At 34.9% G+C, this 26,246-nt stretch overlaps 1 protein-coding gene across 1 annotated transcript in view; it reads left to right on the top strand.

Moving 5' to 3' along the window:
* The window catches only part of GRIK1 (glutamate ionotropic receptor kainate type subunit 1), a 212,574-nt gene that overhangs the window by 137,901 nt on the left and 48,427 nt on the right, over window positions 1–26,246 (top strand). The window contains exons 2-6 of the mRNA XM_087966673.1: window positions 6,195–6,362; window positions 11,689–11,946; window positions 15,647–15,828; window positions 22,270–22,323; window positions 24,574–24,747. Coding sequence (XP_087822799.1) covers window positions 6,209–6,362; window positions 11,689–11,946; window positions 15,647–15,828; window positions 22,270–22,323; window positions 24,574–24,747 — 822 coding nt within the window. The 5' untranslated portion in view covers window positions 6,195–6,208. The remainder of the gene's footprint in view (window positions 1–6,194; window positions 6,363–11,688; window positions 11,947–15,646; window positions 15,829–22,269; window positions 22,324–24,573; window positions 24,748–26,246) is intronic.

The following is a 26,246-nucleotide window of genomic DNA, read 5'->3' as shown; positions in this document are numbered from 1 at the left end:
TGTGGCCCTGACACAGCTAAAATTGACCAGTGATGCTGAGGTCCTTACCAGGAGGAGCTACACCTTCTAAGCTTCTATGTCAAACTTTCTGGTGCCCCAGGAATCCTGATGATCACAGATAGAAAGCTACCTCTCCCGCTGCAAAAGGGCAAGTCAGGAATTATCTTTTGAGTACTGTCTGCATGACAAATTTTGGCCAATATGCCCTCAGACCGACACCCACTGATATCAATGATGAGTTGTATTTGCCAATTGGGCCAAGTTTACCAAACCTTCATAACTGTCTTGACATCACAACAAACCAATGGCCTGAGGCAGCAAAGCATGTCACCAAGAAGTGGAAATCAAGTTCAATACCTTTGTGAGATATTTTATTGGGAAAAGATGTCTTCATTGAATCTGAAAATTTTATCCATTGAAAAATGTTCATGGTTTAGAAATATTTATATGAATTGAACCATTACTTTGAATATTGCAATCAAGTTCACATCAGAGGAAATGAACATTGAAAAATTAAATCAATTAAATTAAATTAATCTATCATCTCTATTGATATACTACCATAGCCTTTAATTTCTGAAATGATAGGAACATGCAACCGAGGACACCTCAGAATGACCTCATCCAAGTCAAGTGCTGCTGAGACAGGCTCCAATATATTTCTAACAAATTAAACTATACCAATTATAAAAATAGATTTTTATGGCAGTTTGAGTATTCAAGTAAATGTAAAAGCAGAAGCACTTGGCTCATCTCTCATGCAGTTCCTGTATAATATGGAATTAAAGGGTTATAAATTTGTATTGTTAGAGAAGCATCTCCTAACATTTCATATGGCACTTCTCAAAATATAAGTGTATTTCCTCATCACATGAAAGTCAAACAGTTGCAAGGCTGCCTCCATTAATCCTATGAGTATTTAAAGTAATTTTACCAAATTACTTTGTATACATACCCATACTAGTTTCAAACATTACCTTTCAATAACTTAAAAGTTATTAACCAAATCACATTTTACTGTGTGAACAAAGAACAATGATTGGGCCTGTTGGAATCTAAATCAAATGAACCAAATCCCTTTAAGTGTGCTCTGACTCAGATTTGTTGGAGGACACAATCATAATAAAATGAAACTTGAATCAGTAACTCTGGCCTAGAATGATTGCTTGGAGCCATGGCACAATCCAGAGATTGGTTTAAATGGATCTTAAAGCTTTACTATGGTCTAATAGGATTTGAAGTTTAGTAATTCCTCTTTGAGTTTTTTGTTTTGTTAGACTTTCAGGCCTGAAGATATTTCCCAATGGCTCAACTGACATAATTAATGTTCCTAAATTTCTCAGCAGTGCTTTTTAAAAAGGATAATGAACTTGCTTTCTGTCATTTCAGACAGAAGCTACTTGTCTGTTACTCATTAAAAGAACCACAGACCATAGACTTCCAGACAATAAAAATATTGCTGGTGAAGTTTAATAATGATCAATTAAGTAGGGGAACATAACTCAGTGAATGTCTAACATGTATCATTTTTATTCATGAATACAGCTATTCATACTGTTTGAAAAAATGTTAGATAATATTTAGACATCAACTTCAAAAATGAATAGAATGGTAAAATTCAATCTGGAAGAGAAAAGGACAACACAAAATTCCCAAGATATCTAGCAAAAAAGGCATAAAATAGTTGGTTGAATCAATTAAAAAGTATGCAATATCTTTAATCTGCCCCTGGTGGAACTGAAGAAGCTGGCTTAGGGAATTTAGTATAGCACTCTTAGTATTCCAGCGTCCATAATTAAGTCTGTTCATATGGATTCTAAAAGCAATCTGTTGTGTTTGCAATGAGCGATGTGATTGCAGGGGAGCTGCTTTCCTGGCTTCCAATGAAACTTCTCTATTGATACCTCCTCCTCTTGTTGCCTTGTCTGGAGAAGGTCTGTTTTTCTGAGAGGGCTTTTTAACATGTTTTTGAACTGTTTTCTGGGTCTTTGCTCTTTTTCTTCTTCCTTATCCTGGGTATGGGATTTACCCAGGTCTGCTGTAAGAACGTTGGTGGGGGTGTCTGTAGCCCGATGCTGTGCTTGCGGAAAGACAGCGATATCTTTCCTTAGTGTCTCTACATCATGTTGAATGGTTATTAATTGTTCAAATATTGAGACAACCATTTGCGCCTGTGAGAAGGCATTGTTTTGCCATAAATTCTGTTGTATTCTCCCATGGTAAGGGGGGGGGGGGGGGGGGAGGGGGGTTGAAGGAGTTTTTTTTTTTTTTTTAAAGGGTGGGGGGGGGGGGGGGGGGGGGGGGGGGGGGGTTTTTGGTTTTTTTTGGTTTTTTTTTTAATTATTATTATATGTTTTGGGTTTAAGGTTATAAAAATTAGGGGGGGTTTTTGGGGTGGTTTGTGGGGGTTTTTTTTAATAAATTTTTTTTTTTTTTTGGGGAAAAATAAAATGGGGGGTTTCTAAACATACTTTGTATTTGGGCTTATTTACTTTATTCATTCACAACAGTAAGCTCTCCTCATTCTGAATTAGTTTATTGTTAACCTTTTTAGTCTTTATCACTGTCTCCATATCAGCTGTAGCTGACCTAGCTGTTTGTGAAAAAATCTGGCTGTCATTTCGCTCCTCTCCCACTAGATCGGGAAAGTCTAATATCTGCTGTTTTGTCAGATCTCTTTGCAGGTCCCGTTCTAACTTCTCAAGATTGTTGGAAATGGAGGGGGGTTAGTTTTATTTACAGATCTCTTGCCAGCAAAGTGCTCCTCAATTCTTGGTTGTTTTGTAGTCTTCACTGGTGGGAGAGATCCTGGGCTGGTGCCATGGTGCTTCTTTCTTTTTCCCATGCCTTATTAGTCCCCAGCAAGACAAAAACTTTTGTCTGTGTTGTGGTCTATGCTATTATCTTCCCCCCAAAATATTATCTAAATAAAAAAGATCCAATGGGAGTACTAAAAGTTGATAAAATAAGATAAAACCAAGAGGAGCTGCTGTAGCATGCTCCAGCAGCAGCCAGCTTCCTCCTCCTCTCAGTATGTAATATCTGTGTAAATATAAAATAAAAAAATTACTTAAGCATCTTGATTCTCAGTAGTAGTAGTAGCTATTGACACCTCTGTAATGTGATCGTAATAGACTCATCTGGTTCTCACAAATCTGGGAAGGTTGTATCCCCTTGCTCTAACTTTGATAAAAACACAAAAAAACAATCATTTTTTTTTAATTTCAAAAAGGAAAATGAACATAATGCCTCAAGGCAGTGGTGGGTTTCAAAGAGGTTTACTACCAGTTCAGTGGGCGTGGCTTGGTGGGCGTGTTTGGCGCATGCACAGAGGCTTTCCTACTCACCTTCTGCAATCCCTGTAGCTTCAACAGCTGACGTGCAGCAATCTGCTGTGCCGCGTAAAGCAACTGTGCTTCAAAAGCAGGGAATAAAGGTCAGTATGGGAGCCCAGAGGGTGGATGGGCCAAGTGGTGGGATTCAATTTTTTTTACTACCGGTTCTGTGGGTGTGGCTTGGTGGGCGTGGCAGGGGAAGGATACTGTAAAATCTCTAGTCAGAAGTGGAATTTGCCGGTTCTCCAAACTACTCAAAATTTCCACTACCGGTTCTCCAGAACTGGTCAGAACCCGCTGAATATCACATCTGGGTGGGCCCAACAGCAGCTCATCAGAGAGAACCGGTTGAGTCTCAGTTGATCTTTTGTGCTACCGGTACGTCAGGACTGGACCAAACTGGTAGAATAGTACCACTACCTCAAAGGAGCTGAGCCCAATTTGAAGGCTAATTTAGTCCTTTGCATTATTTACTTCTTCATAAAAGTATTAGGCATGGTCATTAAAAACTTTGGAATGAGATGCTCTATTGTTTATTACCATATATTTCCAAGAAGGCTCTCAATGCACCTTTTAATGTTGCATGAACTCAATAATGGGTTGGATGAGGGAGAATAAGCTGAAATTAATCCAGATAAGACATAGGTGATGTTTGTAAGGAGAAAGATGTACTTGGAATGAGGTGAAATGTATTTGAAGAGAGTTGCCCTCCCCTAAAAAGAGCAGATTCACAATGTGGGAATGTTTATTGACTCCACCTATCACTGGGCTTAAAGAGCATAGCTACATGTTGATACATGTATGGCTGCTGCATCAACTGTGCTTGTTCCTGAGCCAGTGGGATTAGTAAACCAGCTGCCAACCAGATACAATATAGAGAGCTGATGTTGACCCTTGAAGCCATTAATAGCTTAAAGCCTGACTGAAAAGTGGTCAGTGAACTTGCCTATCTAATTATAGCACGAGGATAGGAGCATTATATATGATACTTTTGAGTTATACAAAATAAAGCCAGATATGATCACCACCACAATAATAATAGTAGTCCCTTTTGAAGAATCTGAAGAAGAATCTGCTGCTGCTGGAATATTCAGTATGTCAGATCCTTCTTTTATGAGATGTGAGTGCCTACGAAATGCATTCCTAAAGGAAATTACTTAATTCAGCACATCTTCAATATTCAAGAAAATTATGAAACTCTCTCTCTTTCACCAAGTTTGGTTAATTTAATTTATTTTAACATTACTGAATTGATTTTAGTTTTTGCTTAATGTTAATTGTGTTGTTTCATAATTTCAAAAGAGCTCTCTATTCATGGGACATACTGAAATCAAAGCCCATTGCAATATATTACAAGATTACATTTTCTTGTCTGAGAAATATAAGTTATGTCAGTCATAAATTTTACACGTGGAGTCAATGATTGAAAAATCCCATTTATTCTTTAGTGATTAACATTAAATGAGTAAATGATATGTGAAAATCAAAAGCAGCTTTGGAAGCCACTTTTAGTTTTTCCTTTTTAATTCAGTATTTTTATAGTCGTTGCAGATATTTGAATTATATCTGTTATGGGTACCACCGTTCAAAAAGGACAATGACCAGTTGGAAGAAGTTCAGAATAAGGCCATTAAGTTGGTGAGAGGCATGAAAGTTAGCTCTGTGAGGAAGCGTTGTTTTTAGCATGCAGAAGAGGAAATATGTTAGCAATCTTCAAATACAAGTAGTCCTTGACCTATAACAATTCATTTCGTGACTGTTGCAGTGGTGCTGAAAATAGTAACTTATGACCATTTTTGCAACTGACTCATGGTGTCCTCCAACCTTCTGACAAACAAAGGGGAAGCCAAGTTCATTTAACAACTGAGTTCCTAACTTAACAATTGCAGTGATTCACTTCGCTTAAATTTAACAACTTAACTAGCAACTGTGACAAGAAAGATCGTAAAATGAGGCAAAACTCAATAAATGTCTCACTTAGCAACAGAAATATTGGGCTCAGTTGTGGTCATAAGTCAAGGACTACCTGTATCTGAATAATAATAATTATCAGGTGTGAACTTAGTGTCTAAGGAAGAAGGTTCATACAAGATCATCATCTGGTGGAATAGACTGTCATTTAGGGTGTCAATATGCTCCCTAAAATTGGGTTTTATTTATCTATGGATGGGCTTATCCATGAGTATGTATGGTATTTTTTGAAAGTATTGCACCTGTATTTACAATATATGCTTGTATTGCAAGCCCATCCACAGATAAGCAGAGCCTCACACTTTTAACCAAAATACAATGAAAAATGTGGGTCAGCTTATCTGGCTCATTTTCCATGGTATTTTGAGTAAAAATTGGAGAATTGGCTTTTGTGTGGATGAACGTAAACACCACTATACATGTTATACATTCCATGATTCTGTGAAGTTGTACATTTTTAAGTGGATCATTTTCAAAGATTTTAAAAATGTTTAAAGCTTAAACATATCAAGGTTTAGGGCAGAAATGATGTGCTAATCAACCAACTAACCAACACCCAAGTGCAAAAATATTTTTAAATATTTGGCCCCATCACTCTAGGGATGCTCTGGAAGGCTACAACAGGTGTGCTGATTGTGTGTTGCATATGACTCTCTAGCCATGCTCTATCTTGAACTAACTAGTGCACTGTTTCTCAATCTCAGCAACTTTAAGATGTTCTCCATGTTGGTTAGGGAATTCTAGAAGGTAAAGTCCATGCATCTTAAAGTTGCTGAGATTGAAAAATGTTGCTCTACTCAACACTTTGATATTCAAGGATTCCATATTGTTGATTTTATAGCAAACTAGAATTAGGATAACTTTCTTTTCTTGTCTCTATTTTTGCAGGGGGGATATTTGAAATGGTGGAAAATGAACCTGTTAATGTTGAAGAACTAGCTTTCAAGTTTGCAGTCACCAATATTAACAGAAACAGAACACTGATGCCTAATACTACATTGACCTATGACATCCAGAGAATTAATCTCTTCGATAGTTTTGAAGCCTCAAGACGAGGTAACTATCTCAGCATTGTAATGCCTTATTGAGTCTGCCCGCTTTTTTCTCTAAAATTTCTGTTTTTGCAGTAGTTAATCCACACATAATTCCATTTAGTTAATTAAATGTCTACTTTTCTCTCCCTGTGATGGAATCATATTTTTTCACCCACATACTGAGCATTGTGTAATTATCTGAAATCATTCAATTATTTGTGTAAGAGTTAAAATAGCTGCAAGTGCTGCAGTATTGAAATACCTAGAAAGCCACACTAAACTTACCTTCTATGGTAATATTTAGCTTTATGATAATAATAGATTGTGACAGAAATTCAAACATTTTCTTACTTGCAAATGGATTTTTTTCTACTATTTTGAGTATGTCAGGATTTTAAACCATAATTTACATTCTTAATAGTGTCTACATTCTAAAGTTCACCACCAGAGATATGTCGTTTTTAGAGAGATATTTAATCTTTGTCACACTTCCCTTTGCCTGTGACATTGTTGTGAGGATTTGCCATATATTTTCAGTTAAGCCCTTCTAATTAGATGGACATTTTCTTAAATATAGACCTGCTCATATGGGTATGGACTAAAGTTTATTTCACTTTTCTAAGTGTGGCATTTTTTTAGGTATATCAGACTTCACATCCCCAAATCCTGAACTAGCAAAGTTGTTAATTATGCTGGATAAGAATTATGGAAATGAAGACCAACACTTCTGGATTCCACTTTGGAGAAGATTGGTCTGCATTATAAATTTAGCCTTAAATGTTTTAATCTCAAAGACATAAAATTTAAAAGTGGAACTTAAAGGTTTAACAATTAAAAAAGGAAAAAGTTAGATTTAGCTCGTTATTTTAGAAAAATAAACTTTATTACTATAAACTAAATAATAATTACATGCCTCACAACAGCATGGCAAACATGTTAAATATAATTGCTCATAAAACTATTGGATATGCAGAACTTTAGAAGCCATTATTTACTGAATATACTTGATTACTTATTTTATTGGTTTATGCTCTGAGATCAAACCATTTTTAAGCCATGCAGTCACTTCAAAAGTGGGATGGGTAGCATATAAATTTAATAAATAAACCTGAAGAAGGATCCCTATTTTTAGTTATTTCAAAGTTTTATTAGAGGAATAATTAGTTAGAGGGAGGGTTGTAAAGTAGCTTAGTATTATCTTGATAAAATTGCACTTTTAAAAATCTTCTCGGTTTATTTTTTCCAAAAAATGTACTTTTTGAAGGACATTGTTCCTAATTCAGCTTTACAAAATTAAAATGCCTCTTAGTTTAGTATCTTGGGATTCTAGGATGTGTGCATCCAATGTCCTTATCATATTAAAAAAATCATTCAGATATTTAATTCAAACGTCCCAAATGCCTTTATTCTATACATATGGAACCATTCTAAGCACGTAATGTTATGAGCTTTACTGGCAATAACACTAATGTAGAACATTTGCTTAGACATTACCTTAATTTGATCAGATATACCTGCTATATTTATCATAATGAAGATATATCATTCTCCCATTCTTTTTCAGCTTTTGCTTGAGTGGTTTTATAGATGACTTAATTGTGTCAGGATCTTCTTTAGAATTATGAGATGTTTTAAGTACAGTCATATGTTCTTAATTATCTTTGTTGTGATTGAAGATATATAATAAATCACATGATTTTGATTGTTTTTCAAGATATGAGAAATAGCTCTTTGATACAATGTTGAACTGTACTTAATTTTATTTATTTATTTATAATTTATTTATTATATCAGCAAAAGTATTTTGGCTCAGTTAAATACTAGAGACAAGTTAAAATAAATGCTAATGTTTCAGCATGCTATCAGTTGGGAGACTTAGTTATTCCTTTATTTTATGATTTTCTACTAGGCCAGCAAATATCAGTATGTTTCTATTATAATTAAGGTAGCTTCCCTATTATATGTATTCCAATCTTTTATTTATAAAGATGATCAGTTGCTATATGTTATTCAGTAAAAATTTGCTAGAGCATCTTTAGGCTACTAAAGTGTAGCTGAAATGTCTCACTGAAGCAAAAGGTAAAGTTAGACTTAGTTGTAACATTTAAATTATTGTTCAATATTATAATTTCTGAAATTATAAGATTTTGCTGAAATTCAAAACATAGGAAGAGTAAGTGATAGTCTGTATGATAAAAAGGGCTATGAACTTTGTTTATAACATATTGTTTGAACAGTGGTTGAAAGAATTGAAGTTCACATTACATTATAATTTAAAAGAGAAGTTTTATACAATGATATACTATTGGAATATGACTCCAAAAATATTATCTGGAATATATAAAGGTACTTCCATTTTGTTGGAAATGTGGACAATAGGGTCATTTTATTATGCCTGATTGCCTTGTAAAAAATGCCAGAAAATTTGGGGTTCAGATGCGTACAATCATACAAGAATTTTAAAGACTAATATTCCATTAAAACTTTTTTGCTTGTACTATTACACTATTAGAAAAATCTATGGAAGACTACTTTCATATACAATTACCACTTTGAGACTACGATATGTGCAAAAATGGAAAGACTTTGAAATACCAACGGTAGAGGAATGGTTGGTGAAGAAGAGAGAATTAGCAAAGATTGCAACTTATTTGCTTAAAGAAAGATCAGTGACTACAATTATTAGTAATTGGAAGTCTCTAATGGACTTTTTCTGGAAAAAGTGAACTGGTGATTTGTGGATTTGATGATTAGAAAGGGTAGAATACAGAAATTAGAAAATTATGATGTCATCTTAGAGAAGATAAAAATACAAATGTACGGTACTTATAACTACAGTTAATATTGCCTGGATGGGTGATTTAAGAGGCTCCCGATTAACGAGCGGCTATGCCCCTGTGACAGAGCTGAGGTTGAAACTGTGGAGCATGTCCTTTTATACTGCCCTATGTATAACGCAGGCAGATCTAAGTTACTGTCTCTCCTTGAAACAGACCCTTCTAGACCCAATGCTAATAATTTGTTCTTATATTGTCTAGGGGATGGCTCCTCATATATCACTTCTTTGGTTTCCATTTTTTTTAAAGAGCTGTAACCATCAGAGGAGAACGCTGTAATTCCCCTTAGTCAAGCTTTTGGTGACCAATTGTTCATGATTAATTTTCCCATGTTCTTCTTTTGTTGTACTTGTGTTTTGGTCTGTGACCGCAAATAAAGTATTATTATTATTACTGTTAATATTGCCACTTCTTTACTATTTTATTCTTTCTTTTTTTCTTTCTTTTTCAGTTTTTGATTACCTCCCCCTGTTCTTTTGTCTTTAAATTCAAAATTTGCATTATTCTTATTCAGCTAAAAACCTCTTAAATAAAAATGATAACAAATAAAATAAACATAAATAAATAAAACCCATCTTTATAATCTCCTCCAGGGAAAATATAATGTTAGGGTTCTTCTATCCTATATTTTATCTCATTTGAAAGATTATCTCTTTTGAAAGATGGATTAATGGTCCCACACTCATTAGATTGTGGTTGGATAGAAAAGATCTAATACTGGGTAATTATTTGCTCAATCTTACCTTTGTAGATTGAGCATGGTCAATTTCCTTAATTTTATACAATATCTTATTCTTGATTCATATATTATAGCAGGACTTTTCAAACTGTATTCCACAGAACTCTTGATGGGTTCCATGAGAGACTAAGGACAGAAGAAAATAGTTCACTGAAGCACAATTATCTTTTTATCACCAGAGATTGGATTTGTGATCTGAATATCTTTTAATAAAGATTTTGGGATTTGGAACAATTTAAAAATTCTCTTATTATTTAATTGTATATATAAAGGAATCTCTGAATTTTTGAGGAAGAACTGACAAATGCATAGCCTCCAACTTTAATCAAATTAGTCTGCTGATGTTGCCAAAAACATTGCCAAAATAATGCTCTAGGTGCATAACAGTCCTATGTCAATCCTCTTGACAACATCCTGTAAACAGCTTCTGAATCATCTTGAATAATTGTATTATATTGGCTGATCTTGGCTCATAAAAAAGTCAGGTGTCTCCTAGTTGATTATTTATAATACTCTCAATACAGAAAAGGACAAAGGACAAACCACGGACCACATACAATCCAAAGCATCATTTTACTGTACTGCCAAAATTGGGCAATAAAAACAAATAATAGTCCAATAGTCTCCCAAACTGCCTTCCTTGGTTAGTTCAAGGAAACAGAAAGAAGGGGAAGAAAGGATGATGAAAGTGATAGTATAGGTTGATTTTCAGAGGGTCTTGAGTGTTTAAAAGAAGGAAAAATAATAGGGTCAAATTATCCTACTTTGGACACATTATGCAAAGACCTAGTTTTCTGGAGAAGGTACTAATGCTGGGAAAGAAAGAGAAGAAGACAACCAATAGATTCAGTTACCCTGGTGATGAAGACTAGGTTAGGAATAGGTTGTCATGGAGAAAATCTATCAGTGTGGTCTCTAGGAGTAAAAAATTAATTGCACATAAGTCACTCAATGTATATTGATTGCACATAATCAATCCATCAATCAATCAAAATTGTAGAGTAGTTAAACCAAATCTTCCTAAAAAACAGGAAGGTTTAGAGCTGAAAACAGTATGTCAGACAAAATTGTTATTCATAGTTATACCTAAAAATATTTGTGTGTGTGGAAAAACTGTATATTTCCTCAGATGTTTCAAACTCTTGTTAACTTTAAAAATATATTGTTACTTTCTGTGTGTATACAGTGCAAAAATGTGTTTACATGGGATGATCTAGACAAAATAGAAATTAGAATTAGTATTTTGATTAAATAAAAATAAAGCAATTACTCTCATATATCAAGATATATTGAAAGCTTTACTCATACATATTATATTCAAAATAATTAGTTATTTTGGGCTTATATAAATAAAATAAATAAGTATTTGTTATAAAATTCTGAGCTTAAACCTATCTTGAGAAATTCTCAATAAACATAGCTGATTAAATCAGACTAAAATTACTAGACATTGGCATTTTAAAAACTTGATTCAATATTTAATACTATTTACCTATAATTAGTATGCCTATGATTTTTTGGGTTTAGTTGTTTTTACTGCACTTATTTATTTTGTATGCTGAATTTTGTAACAGGAAGCATCTTCATTGGTTAATTTAAAACATTGAAGAATTGATGAACACATAATTCCCTTTTTTCTGCTGTGTAATTACTTTTCCTCAAATGAAAGAAATGATTTTATTACATTTTTCTTGTTAGAAAAAACATTACAAATTAGAAATGTTGTTATATCTCCATCTCCCTCCCTCCCTCTCTTTCGCTCTCTCTCTTAGCATGTGACCAGCTTGCTCTGGGGGTAGCTGCACTATTTGGACCATCCCACAGCTCATCAGTCAGTGCAGTACAATCCATTTGCAATGCACTTGAAGTTCCACATATTCAGACACGATGGAAACATCCAACAGTGGATCTCAAAGACTCTTTTTACATCAACCTCTTCCCAGACTATGTAGCCATCAGCCGGGCAGTTTTAGATTTGGTGCTACATTACAACTGGAAGATAGTAACAGTTGTATATGAAGACAGTACAAGTAAGTATCGTGAAACATTTAAAAATATTATATTAATAGACCTGCTCCTGATTTTCAGCCTGCATAATTATTAGATCAGAACTTTGGAAGCACTATGCTTTCTTCTGCTGCATTCACCTAACATACTGGACTAGAACCAAGAAGACCAGGTTGAAATCAACCTTGAGCCACAGAAACTCAATGGGTGAACTTGGGCTAATTATTGACACTCAGCCCAATCTACCTCTTGCAGGAAGGAAAAAAAAACCTCTCCCGCCTCACTTATCCTCCTCATTTCTATTCTTTTGGCTGCCCTCCACTCTGCCATTCTGTCATTAATATCTAGACATGTTGCGCCCCACTATCACCAACCTCTCTATCTTCTTGCCACTGATGAAGCATGCCCAGCTGAGGCAATTGCTGCTGTTTGTGAGGCCTTCATCAGGTCTTTGTGACACATCACCTCACCTTGCAAGGCCTCCAGGAGACCTCCATGATGCTTCATAGTACCTCATCACAGAGGTCTCATGGAGGTGCTTATTGTTTAAAGACATTTATAGTTTTTCTCATTATGTTTTTTTGTTTTATCTTGTTACTATTTGATGCTGGTTATATCATTTTATGGGAAGTTTGTCCTTTAGATACTTGCCTGGGAATAAGGTCCATGGATCTAAACAGAAGACGACCATTTACATGATTAGGGACACAGTAACAATAGCAATAGCACTTAGACTTATATACCACTCCATAGTGCTGTACAGCCCTCTCTAAGTGGTTTACAGAGTCAGTATATTGTCCCCAACAATTTGGGTCTTTATTTTACCGACTTCAGAAGGATGGAAAGCTGAGTCAACCTTGAGCCAGTGAGAATCAAACTGCTGGCAGTGAGCTGAATTAGCCTGCAATACTGCATTCTAATCACTGCACCATCTCCAATAGAAGAAAATGGCATAGACATTCAATCAAGTAATCCATGGGATTTTATTTTTAATTTTTTTCTGTAGGTTTGCCAGCCCATTTTTGTATCAAATTTAATAATATTGAATTCTTTTAATGATATTTTCCCTACATAGCATTTATATATTATTTATCTGTTACTTTTTTTAGTCCAAAATAGGCATTTGAATCCAAGTTCAGACTCTATCCTTGAGTCTGCATCAGGGATGCATATCAAGGGACGGCATGTCTGCAGTTTATCAGAGGATAAAAAAACCACCCAATGATATTAACTACCTTCTCCATTCCCAGCATGCAACATGTAGAAGTGGAAAACCCTGTTCAAATCAAGCTAGAGAGTAGACAGCAAAGGGTTAGATCCCTTCTAATCCTCATGACAAGATCATATTTGGATCAGATGAGCTCTCATTTATTTTGGAGCTAAATGGGAAAAGAACCAAAAATGATAAGGGAGGAGCTGAAAAGTAATATAATCTCTTCTTCCTTTTGAAATATTTTCTTGTCACCGTGCAGAACATATTTGTAGATATGAACAGAGATCTGTAGGATTAGACTTTTCCTTAATTAATCCATTTTTTCCCCTTAAAATTCACCAGCAGCTATAATGTGAATTTTTCTTGCTGAGGACACCATATGATAAAAGATCTTTTTGAGCCAAGAAGTTTTAAACAGTAATTACAGCAGATATTATTATGCATTTTTCTGTTATTATAACCTTCAGGAATGACTGAAGAAGCTTTTTGGCAATAGAAGCTTAAGCCAAGCTGTCAATTTACAGCCAAGTTACATTTCTTTTATATTCAAAATCTTTTCAGGAGGCCCACAAACTTGATCCAGCCAAAACCAGATTCGTTTAGTGCTTCTATAATTTTCACTTCAATAGTCATAATGGTTTATATTTTTTATTGGCTTGTGGATGTTTAAAAACTGAAAGAAGAAAATCAGTCTACCAGGAAAAAAGTTCAGTGTGAGGCCTTGAGCAAAAGACAATAGCTGGCAGGAGAGCAATCACTCCTGCACATCAGAGTAACTAGAATGATACTTAATGCTGTTTTATACACCAGTTTGCATTCTATTAGTGCAATTCTTATGCTGCAGATGTTAAAGGGAGCCATACAAAGCAAAGCAAATGGGTCCGTTCACAAATCTGCTAAAGATTCATTACCATAATTACCATTTGTAAGAGGGTTCTTTTAAACAACTCTTGCTTGTATTGAAATTCTTTCTTTGGAGGCTCTCTTTTGACTTAATAGGAAAAAGTCTTAAATATGTATTTGCACATATATGCATAAAGGAATAATTATTTGCATACATGGTTGGAAGGCAGATACTAGAGTACGATACTGACTTGACTTTTAAGAAATAATTTAGTGACAGTTGGAAATTACAACGGCAGTGAAAAAAGTGACTTAGGACCATTTTTTGCACTTACCATAGCAGCAACCCCATTATCAATTCATCAGAATTTGGATGCTTGGCATGTTTTTATGACAGTTGCAGTGTCCAGGGGTCATGTGATCACCTTTGGTAACCTTTTGACAACCAAAGTGAATGGAGAAGTCAGATTCATTTGGCAACTATGTTACTATCTTAACAACTGCAGTGATTCACTTAACAACTGTGGCAAAAAAGGTCATAGACTTTTCAAAACTTCCAAAATTCCCTATGTTGCATGGTCACTGTCCATGGTACTAAAAGCAACATTTGGAACATGCCTGTGCTGGTGAAAACTGACCAGCAAAGAAGCTGAAAGCAAGATATTTACATATTAACAGTATGCATTTAGTAATGTTTAACAGTAAATTAATTTTACATTGCTATCCTCAGGATCTTTTTTTCCTTTCCTTTAGTTTATTTTAATCAATAGATAACTCTTTATTCATTATCATTTATTTTTTCCCTGTTAGTTTTATGCTTCTACTGTAATAAAAAAGTATAAAAAAATAAACAAAATACTGCTGAGTATTGCAACAGTTCAATTGCTGAATTTTTTATGAAACATTATTCCATTTGTGCACTATTTAATTGTTCAGTGATCATGGATATTTAAGAGGGGTTTTTTAATGACAATACTTATACTAGGGTGCACTTACATGAAACACATGAGGTCGTAAAATGTTTTCCAAAGTTTGCCATTAAATTTTAATTTTTATGTGAAATAAAATTATGAAATATACAACTTGGCTAATTACCATTTGTAATGCAAAGATAGCAGATTTTGTCCTAGTCCTCCCCATTGTTTAGCTATGGCTTTTTATATATTATTCAAAATCTACATCTAGATTGGGGTGCACACCCTTGTTTTAAATTATAAAACTCATTTAACAACAAAAAGAACCCTCCCATAGGAAAATGTGTCAATTTATTTGAAGGCTGTATAGTTCCTACTCTATTTCTAAATATAGATGCTATAGCACTAACATACAAATACATATTTCAGCCTTCTCTCTTAATTTATTTTTCTTATTATTAAAAAACGATAGTAAAGCAAACAAAAATTCCAATGACCCTGGTAAAAAAACTCTCTGATATAGGGCAGTCCCCAAAACCTCATTTGAAAGTATATTTCAAAAAATTCAGAAAAGGAAGAAAAAAAAATCTATATATTTTCTCAATGAATTATGTGATCAGTTACAGTCTATCAAATTAGTTGGTGCAAATGTAACACTTGTTGCAGAACAGTGAATTTAAATGTTGAATATAAATGGCAGCAAAGATTCATTGAAGAGAAAGGACCTCTGAATGATTGGATGTCATTTTCTAGGTCTAATTCGTTTGCAAGAGCTCATCAAAGCCCCTTCAAGGTATAACATTAAAATCAAAATACGCCAATTGCCCTCTGGAAATAAAGATGCCCGGCCATTACTCAAGGAGATGAAGAGGGGCAGAGAGTTCTTTGTGATATTTGATTGTTCTCATGAAACAGCAGCTGAAATCATGAAACAGGTAAGCAGGAGCGAAAGAGCCATATCATCTGGTTTGCAATTGTTAGAAAGCACAGCATTATCTGGGGGAGGTTTAAGCTTTTGTTCATTACCATAATCCCTCTCTGAGAACAGGAAAGTTCTTTCAGCCTTCCTGATTGAAGGAGAAACCTGTTTAAAATTTATGATCAGCATATAGAAGGTACTGAAAAATTGGCCTCTGGGATAGCATCTCAAGAGATATAAAGATTAGGCATGTCCTAAGCTTAAGCACTATCTAAATACCCAATTTCAAACATCTGATATAAAAAGGGTGGATGATAAATAAATGACAAACTTTTGTCCAATTGCTAGTGACAGCTCTCCTAATTCCCCCATGGAGGCATACCTGACACCTTACAGCAAAGAAAAATTTAAAAATATCCTAGGATTTGCTGCATCCTCCTAACATGTATTTGTACCACAGCTATATCCTAGGTTTCAGTTTTATGGATACAGTTTCTTGTTTTATGAAGAATTATAGTTTATTATTGTTTGCCTGGGAGCTGCCAGTGTGATTGAGGTAAAGGCTGCAAATAAATTTGTTCAAAATTGTGACAGGTTAACAATCGATGACATAAACAAAACTGCAACAGTCGATGTAGACAAAAGCAATAATTACAATGGGAGGCCTCTTGGTCAAATAAGTGTTGACATCTGGTTGAAATCTTATCTCCAGATCAAAGGGTCAAGACCCATGTCTGTGAGATTCAGACAGTTGTTAACAGTTACATTTTTAGCTGTTTCTACTGAATCCTACTGCATTTTGTATTAGAATCCTTTGAGCTTTTCCTAAAGATGCTTTTTCAAGAGGCAACTGGACTTTCTGGTTTCTCTTTGAAGATGTTTTGCTTCTCATCCAAAAAGCTTCTTTAGCACTGAAGAAGCTTTTTGGATGAGAAGCAAAACATCTTCAAAGAAAAACCAAAAAGTCAGTTGCCTCTTCAAAAAGCACCTTTGGGACAACCATGACCTGGATGACTGAGAATCTCCATAGACCAGTGGTGTCAAACTCAAGGCCCGGGGGCCTGATCCGGCCCATGGGGTGCTTAGGTCTGCCCCACAGGGCCACCCTGGAAACAGTGAAGGACCAGCCCCATGGTTCCTTTGCCAGTGAAAACAGGGCTCAGGGGGCCATATACTGCCCTCCCAGACTCTGTTTTTGGCTGCAACTGCCTCTTGCAGCCCTCTGGCAGTGAAAATGAAGCTCTGTGGGGGCCCTCCAAACTTTGTTTTCACTGGCAGAAGGCTACAGGAGGCTGTTGCGGCTGAAAGTGGAACTCAGGAGCCTCTTTTTGCTGGCAGAGCAGTCAGGCCACCACAGGTGCCCCCCCCCCATGACAAGAGTGATATCAAGCTGGTCACACCCACTCTGGCTCTCTGAGGTCAAATACAACCCTGTTGCGGTCCTCAATGAAATCGAGTTTGACACCCCTACCATAGACCTTTGAACTTTTGAATTTGTGGGAAGAAACTAAAGCTATTTGTACACAAACCAGTTATTCAGACATGGTTGAGGCAATATGTATCATCACTGATGTTCTGTCAGCACATGATGTTATTGAATGACTGAAAAAAATGCTATAAATAACTAGTGAGGAAATGAACTAATATTAGCATTTGGTGTGTGTCGGTGTGGGTGTGTATACAGACATACATACACACACACACCTGTTGAAATATTATTAGTGATTTAAACCAGGGTTGAAGCTAATCAAAAACATAAAAACCCATTCAAGCAGCAATGATTTATCTCTCTAATATAAACTAGAATAGAGGCCTCATTAGAAATTTCTTGAATTTTGTTACGGACAATGATTATAAACAGATGGAAGATTATCATAATGTATTGGAGTTATATATCATCTAGACAAGACTAACCTGTTCTGTACATTTTCAAGGTAATATGAATAGCTAAAGGAATTGAATTTTCTACAGCATTAGCAATAACTATTTGAAATATAGTGAAATATATATCTGAAATTAGCAAAGATATGCTTTGCAGAAAGCACTATTCAACTTTTGGTATATTTTGAATTCTGAGACAAATATTATTTGCATAGCCTAATTACTTAATAAATAATTGATCTCTTAATTAATTTCATTAATTAATCTCTCATAATTAATTCCAATCATTCTAAAATACTAATATAAATCATGTATAACTAGACTTCTTAGCTCTCATGTAGATTTTTTAATTTTTAAATTTCATTTGCGTACATTTGTTTGTTTTGCAACACCAGCATACAGTGCATATGGAGTCTTTCTCCGTAGATGTAGTTAGCTAAGGATAATCTTAATTTACTCCCATAAACTGTTAGGCAAAATTCACGATAACTCAGACTGAATATATTATTTCATAGTATATATTATATCAATTAGGGAGATGCTGAAAGTACCATGAGATGCTGAAAAGCTGAACCTTTATCAATCTTAAAGATATGCCCAGGTAGAAAGTTGTTATCAAGGTTACTGATAGTGTGCACTGTGAGCATTAATTCAATTGTGAAAGTTCATTAAAGGAAGAATTTATGATTGAGTGTCATAATATGTTCACACTAACTTAGATGGAGAATATAGGATAGTTGGGATGCAGTGCATGGAATCAAGATTGCAGAATTATTTGCAGCTTCTGACTCTGCAGCTGCATCTCAGTGTCCACTGAAATGACACCTCTACTAAAGCAGGAATACATTTCAAGTAACATTTTGAGGAAGTGAGAGTCATACAGGGATGTGAATAAAAGTTCAGCTGACAGGCATTCAAATATTGAAATTCTAGTCCACAAGTAATTGGCTTTTCATTGTGTAATAGATGCCTTTATCAATAAACCAATGATAATAAAAGTGACTAGTGTCTTTGAGATTGTGCATTGGACTGAAAGTTAAGATATCAGAATTCCACACAAGTAAATTCTTTTTTAAAAAATCCAGGACTTGTTCTATTGCAATTAGGTTGAGAATTTTTAGTTCAATCTGACGGAAAGCAGGCTGGACACCTCACAAAAATGGCAATTTTTTTCCACACAAAGAAAGGATTCATTGGGATTTTAGTATCCTATCAGTTACTACTTCCCTTGATGGAATTTGTAACTTGTCTGATCTTGAGAAAATTGCCTAGCAAAAATTGTACCAAAAATTATAATTGAGACCTTATGCATTCTGACTTATTTACTATTCTCTTAACTTTTTCTTTAAACCACAAGTTATGTGAAAATAATTTATTATTGATGAAAATTGTGCTATATGAGCAATTTTAGCTTATATCATTTCAGATTCTGCTTCCAAGTGAAAACTGTATGCCTAAATGTACTGGTTAATTTTCAGTCACTATACTGTATTGAGTACTGAATACTGTTCTGTATTCTGCTAGTATCTCATGGAAGAAAGAAATAAGTTGAAGGAAGCCTAACTGTTGTGACCTAGGCTTCGTCAAACTTAATAAAACACAAACTGAATTTAAAAGTAAAATCTTTTTAATGCAACACTGGGAATTACTTGCATTCCCAGCCAAAACTCACTATACACAGTTCCTCCAGATAAGAGCTTTTCAGTGCTGTCGAATGCTGCCAAGAAACAGAATCCAATTAAGGTTAACATAAACCAACCCAAAAACCTAGAAAAACTGACCAGAGTACAGAGCTTCACGAAGGCCTCGGAGATTACTGAGCTGCTTTGCTTCCTGCACAGCTCTTTGTCATTGAGGACTGACTTTTATCCCTTATGGGAAGGGCAATCACCTCCCAGCCTTAATCCTGAGTTGCCCCTTCTTCTTCAGCTGCTCTCGCCTTCTAGCAGCTCTGCGCACATGCGCACTGGGAACAGGCTCCCCGGGGTCCTCTGCTTCGCTGCTGCCAGACTCCGAAAGCTCCGAAGGCAGCACCCCACTCTCAGATGGTCCTGGCCCCATCCCTGATCAGATGCAGGACCCTCATTCAAGTCCTCCCCAGACTCCCTGATTGGTTCCCTTTCGTCCTCACTGTCCGATACCTCTGCCATCTGCACCGGCTGCCAGTAAACCACAACACTGACAAAAGTAATAAAGGAATGCAAGGGAAGTGAGAGAAATGGTACTTGATAACTTCAGTGAGGTTCCAGCTTTATGCAGATAAGTCAGGATGAGAATATATATAAGAACAGAACACACAGAAAAAAATCTTTCCAAGGATTTCTGCTAAGCTTTAGCAGATAGAAAAGAATGTGTACTGCATGAAGAGACATATGTCTAAAAGGCGGAGACGAATTTGGCTGTTCTATTTCACTGACTTTCCTCATGATAGAACTTACTCAACTGTCCAGAGAAACAGACTAATGAATAGAAGAATATAGTATAATGAATGAAACATGAACAAATTCTATGGGAAAGGCAATAGTTATACCAGAAGTATATATTAAGAATGCCCGCAGGTAACTTTAATTAGAAAAATTAGCCTGGATGTTGGTATTCTGAGACAAAGAACTAAAGTACATTGAAATAATTCATAATATTGAAATTTGAAGAGGAAGAATTCAACATTTCTATCCAGAAATTTCAGGCAAAAGTCCAAATGGATTACAATAGAGTGAAAATGGAAAACTCATCAGCTCATGCTGATAAGCAAGAATAGTATCAATAAGGGCAGGACTAACTTCTCTCTCTCTCTCATTCATGCCTGTAAAACATAAAATATGCTTTTTCAGCATAGGGAAGGAGACTTACATGTTTTATCAGAAGGAGGCTGGCAGAAAGAAAATACGATGTTGCTTCATTTGGCGTTGTTCATGTTTATCATTAGCACGCTGTGCTTGACAGAATATCTCTGAGAAATGTGACTTCATTCCAAAGCCAATCACTACGTGTTTCTGTGTGCATTAGAATGACAGCAGCTTCCTTCCTACTCTTTCCACAAAGTGCCAAAGGGATGCCTATGTTAAACTGGTTTCTGTGGGCAGATAATAAAGAAATGTGCTCTATTATTCTTTCATCATATGGGAATATGGGATTACTATGAAAATCAGTGACCTGCTGTAATTACCTGAGACAGTAGGAAAGGCCTGTATATGCAGGTAGATATTTTGATCGATAGTACTTGAAGCATATGCATGATTCATGATTTCATATATCATGATATCATGATATATAGTTGTTAAAATTTAAACCTCATTGTTCAGCTTTGTTTCTTCTTATGAGTACACAAAATGGCTGTTGGAGTTCCAAGCTACAGAACATTTCTGATTATTATTATTATTTGTGCTTATCCAGCTATGTATTTTGTACAGAAAGAAAATACCTGACATTCCTGTCAAATTCATATTTATTAAAACCTTGTACATGATAACAGTTTGAGACTATTATTATGAAAATATAATCCGCCTGCACTATAGCTGCAGTCCACACATGAGTACATTAGCCAGATATTTGCTGTCTTGAGGGTTAGAACTGACTGCTTCTCCCAAATTAAATATTATTACTCTGATAAAGTTCACTTATTTTTTAAGGTAGAAACAATGACATTATCAGCTGGTTCCAAATCTTAACTTAATCACACATAATGGGAGGTTAGCATCCTGTTGTGGATTTTATATTTCTCATGTTGATTTTCTTATTATAATACAGAACGTTATACAATGTGCACTAAGGATTTTGTCTTATTTCATTGGTGTTGGTTTCTGTGCCTCTAATTTGAAGAATAGCAAATAGCAGCTTCCCTTGTCATATAAGGCAAGATACACCAAAGCCAGTCAAGTTATTTAGTATCTGGTAGGGGAAGGAATCCCACTAACACCTTTTCCTTTTCCTGGCAGTGTAAATGCGATGACAATAAATTTAAAATCATTGCTGTGTTTTCCTGACATTCAAAATCCACTTCCTTCGGCAGCTGTTTCATTCTGCCCACCATGAACTGCATCAAAGATTTTTACTTTGATATTACTACACTCCACACCAATTTATTTACCTTAAAATTGTATCAAAAAGACCTCATCTGAAGGACAGGGTGTGCTGATGACTTGCCTATGGTTACAGTAATTATTGTAAAGCCATTTCAAGTATCAGGCATCCATTCTTCAGCTTCATGCATACTGCCCTCCACTGCTGCTTTGCACTATTTCACAGCCTGTGAAGATATTGTAACAGGTATATTAGAGCAGCATTTTTCAGATTGTGTTCTGCACAACCTTAGAGTTCCAGGATGTGAGCTTGCTGGGATTCCTTAGACTGAGGCCCTAACAAAGAAAAAAAAAGAAAGGAAGAAAAATAAAGTGAATGCAGGCAATTTTCTATGATTAGAGCTTTGCTTCTGGCTCAGGAGAATTTAAAAAGAACTGATCGATTCTGCAGTTTGAAAAAGTTTGAAAACTTGCAGCATTACAGAATCAATTATTATTACATGTACTGTGTTGTTTTTTTTCATTTTGGTTCATCTCCCCACTTTGTTCTTTCTCAGGTTCTCTCCATGGGAATGATGACTGAATATTATCACTACTTTTTTACAACTCTGGTAAGATACTTCAGTAATTATTTGTACCATTATCACAGAAATAGCTGAAGAGCTTATTTTATGGCAGTGTTCTATGTATAGCCATAGTAAACTGCAAAAAATAAAATTCTGCTAAAAAATGACTGTAGCTCATAGTCAGATCTTGTAAACAAGGTGGCGTGGCATATCCATCACAATCAGCAATTCACTCACTCTGTTTTCATCTCTCTTCAATCTGCTAATTAATTCAGTGAAGAACTCACACTCCAACAGCATATCCTTGAAAATGTTGGGCAGGAGGAAAAGACCAACATTTTTGGTCTACTATGAAATTTGTAATTATTTTGTCATAGAGTACTTATCTCCAACCAGGAACTCTGGGAACTTGTGATCACGTTGACTACAAACAATAGACTTTTGTAATCAACATAGATGGAGTATGTCTGGTGGATGAATGCTGAACTAGTCTTGATTAAGGTTTCCATAGGACTTCTCTAAAATGGAGGAATTGGTCACAAAATCAGACTAGTATCCTTAATTGTTTCTGGTTATATTTTAACTGAATCAAACACAGTGCCATTATTTAGGCTTTCAAGATGTTATTGACTTAGATCAATCCATATTATTCAAGGATTTTATTAAATGAAGACAGAGATGTTCCAAAATGAATAAGGGCAACTTCTCAAATAATTACTATCATATCAGTGGGTTATCTTTTGTGTACAAAAATTATCATAAAAACCAATATTGTTACAAAAAAACTCTACTTTAATATCCTGGAAATCACTTCTGGTTGACCTCATGGTTAATAAGTATATGAAATGAAGAAATGTTATTAATGTTTATATTTTTGGAGGAAGTGATAAAAAATCATAAAGAGAGAATAGCATTGTTTAAAGATAAGGAAGTAAATATGAACCCCAACAAATGGGAAAAATAAAGAAATAAGTTTAATTTGGGAAAATAGTAGAATATATATTGATATATAAAAGAATATATTATAATTACAAGGAGCACATTAAGGCCAGAAGTTGGAAGATAAAAATGTTGTACGTAATTGTATTATTACTGTGACCACTCTGAAAAATATGTTAATCAATTCATTGCAATGTCCACAAAAAAATGTTGGTTGTTAAAAGAAAAACTGCAAATAAAACATATACCAAAAAAATCCTGGAAAATAAATTATTAATAATAATTTTCATAAATGTTACATTCTCACATTGAGAAAATATTTAAAAAATAAAGAACCTATTTTTTTCCCTTTTTCCCTCACTTAATTATTTCTACCATTATGAAAGATGAGAATGTTCTAATTAAAACCAAAGCATATAGTAGTATCTGGATGGATGGATGGATGGATGGATGGATGGATGGATGGATGGATGGATGGACAGACAGATTTCACATCCTGACAAATAATTTATAGTCTTTCATGTTATGTTATTTATGACATAATCTTGAAATGTGTTAAACAAATTAATATCACTCAAATTACCCCTTATATTCTTGCTTTGCAAACCTTTAATTCACATGGAACTGCTTCTTTGCTGATCTAATACATACATCAGATAAAGTGACAACAACTTACCCCAGGTAGCAGGCAAGAGAAATACCAAGCTTCTAAATTGTAAAATTATATTGTTTATATTGTTGACTCTTTCAAGGGATTAACCAATTAATTTGTCATGGTTTTCTGGGTAGGTGTCTCCCCCTCCTCTCTGTGTATGTTTGTAGCAGAAACATTATTACAAAAATATTATAAATCAGCATATATACTCCTGGGCACATTTCTTAGAATATAACATTGCATATATCTGGAGTTCCGTGTTAACGCAAATCATATCTATGATATATAATAAATCATATTCAGCTCATCATTATTTAGATTTAATAATATATGCAGTGTCTAGAAAACTTGGACTTAAGAAGATAAATACATATTCAATATCAGTAGGGATTTGGCAGAAATTGTGAAAGACAAAGATCAGATTTCACATTCAGCTGTATATTTTCAGCTTTAAGTCTACATGGGTGATATTTGTTGATATAAAATGCTATTTTCTATATTGGACAATTTCAGTTTCTCTGCTCAAAGAATAATACAAGGATAACTAATTGGAAGCTACATAATTGATATAAAGTCCTATCAATCCAATGTGGCATTTTCATGTTATTGGATTGAAGTAATACAACATGATTCATTTTTTTTTTAATACCCTTGTCTTTTCCTTTTGTTGTTGTATCACCAACAAAATCTTGGTAATACAGGATTTGTTTGCACTAGACCTGGAACCCTATAGATACAGTGGAGTCAATATGACTGGATTTCGTCTGCTCAACATTGACAATACACAAGTGGCTTCTGTTGTTGACAAGTGGTCAATGGAAAGATTACAGGCACCACCCAAGCCAGAGACTGGACTCCTGGATGGCATGATGACTGTAAGTGACACAACACCATCTGAAATGAAATAAGAAGTTATATTATTTTAGTGACAAGCAAATTCTAAGTGAGTTGGTGACATAAAAAAACAATAGATTATTGCAGCTACTCTGTGTGCATATTCAAAGACATGGTTATATTAATGAGCTGCATACACATGGTACATTCACACCTCTGTAAGATCTGGAACATTTTTGGAACCAATCTAATTGCATTCATGTGCCTAGTTAAACCAATTGAAATCAGGCTGCAAATGGATTCCTTTCAAGATGCAATTAGTCTAACACTTCTCTAGGGCAAAGTGTTTTGTACAGAAAGAAACTTTATGTAGTTTATGTACATGAAGTTGGTGCCATACTTTTATAGATAGCCACAACTGAGCTGGAAGCAGAGGTAATTTTGGAACAAAGTAACCATAATGCCTTTGAACAATTCTGTAAGGTGGTGGTTTTTGTTTTTTTTTAACAATTCTGAATTTTCAGCAATGACATAGAAATGGAGACAACTCAGAAACCTACTCTTTACAGTACAATGCAAATGCATTGAAAACAATGTTAGGCCAAGAATTTATGTTATCATAAGAGCATGATGTTTCACTTACTGACTGTGCCTCTTAATGATGAAGTTGCTGATACTAATTGTGATCAGTAAGTGAGAACTACCTGCAATTGCTATGATGTTGATGGTGTTCTCATATCCTAAGGTCTGTTCTCTTACATCCAGTATTCTAAAGAAAACAAGAATAAGAAACTATGTTGTTAAACAATTCAAAGTGATTTTTGATGTATGTCAGCTTTGGAAGCCATATTCCACGCTGCCATATAGCCAGGACTAGGTGGCGCAACGGGTGCTGGTGTCCACTGTACTGACATTGTGTGGATTGTGGTTAAATTCCTGCTTGTGAGAAGTTTGGAGCTTGTAGTGTGTTGAAATTATAGGAAGGAATAGATAGATAGGAAGATCAATATTCAGATTGTCACTGGATGACTTTGGGCCAGTCTTCAAATTCAACCTTATGCTTCTAGAGGAAAGGCAGGATATAAGTACAACAAAGTACAGGAATAGCTCACATGTAATACTAATTCCTTGTATTGATTGAGACTTCAAAGGGATTCCAGAGTTGTGCTGCAATTAAAGGTAACTGATAAATTCACATCACCTATGTTTTGCAATAATCTATGTAGGTTAATGAAACAGAGAAGTAATCTGTTAATTTCCGGAAGGATTTACAAGGCTGGCATATCCATGTAACTACAAAGTGGATTAGTTTAGCCGTTAAACAATACTGTTATTATCTCATCAGGATAATCATGCAGCTTTCTTGCTTCGTTCATTAAATTTTGTATGTCAGGGAAAATGACACAACTTTGTACTTGTAACCTACTACATTTTCCCCCTTTAGGAAAATGTTATTTAAGAATTGAAAAAAATCAGAATAGCACAACAGTACATATTAGCTGGTTATTATATAACAATCTGCCTCAAAAAACAATCAAAG

This window comes from Notechis scutatus, chromosome 5, assembly GCF_049901735.1.
Source record: "Notechis scutatus isolate UNSWTSFEM ecotype Mainland chromosome 5, rNotScu1.2, whole genome shotgun sequence".
NCBI lineage: Eukaryota > Metazoa > Chordata > Lepidosauria > Squamata > Elapidae > Notechis > Notechis scutatus.
Note: the sequence above shows the minus strand (reverse complement) of the source record. Positions and strands in the feature narration are given on the sequence as shown.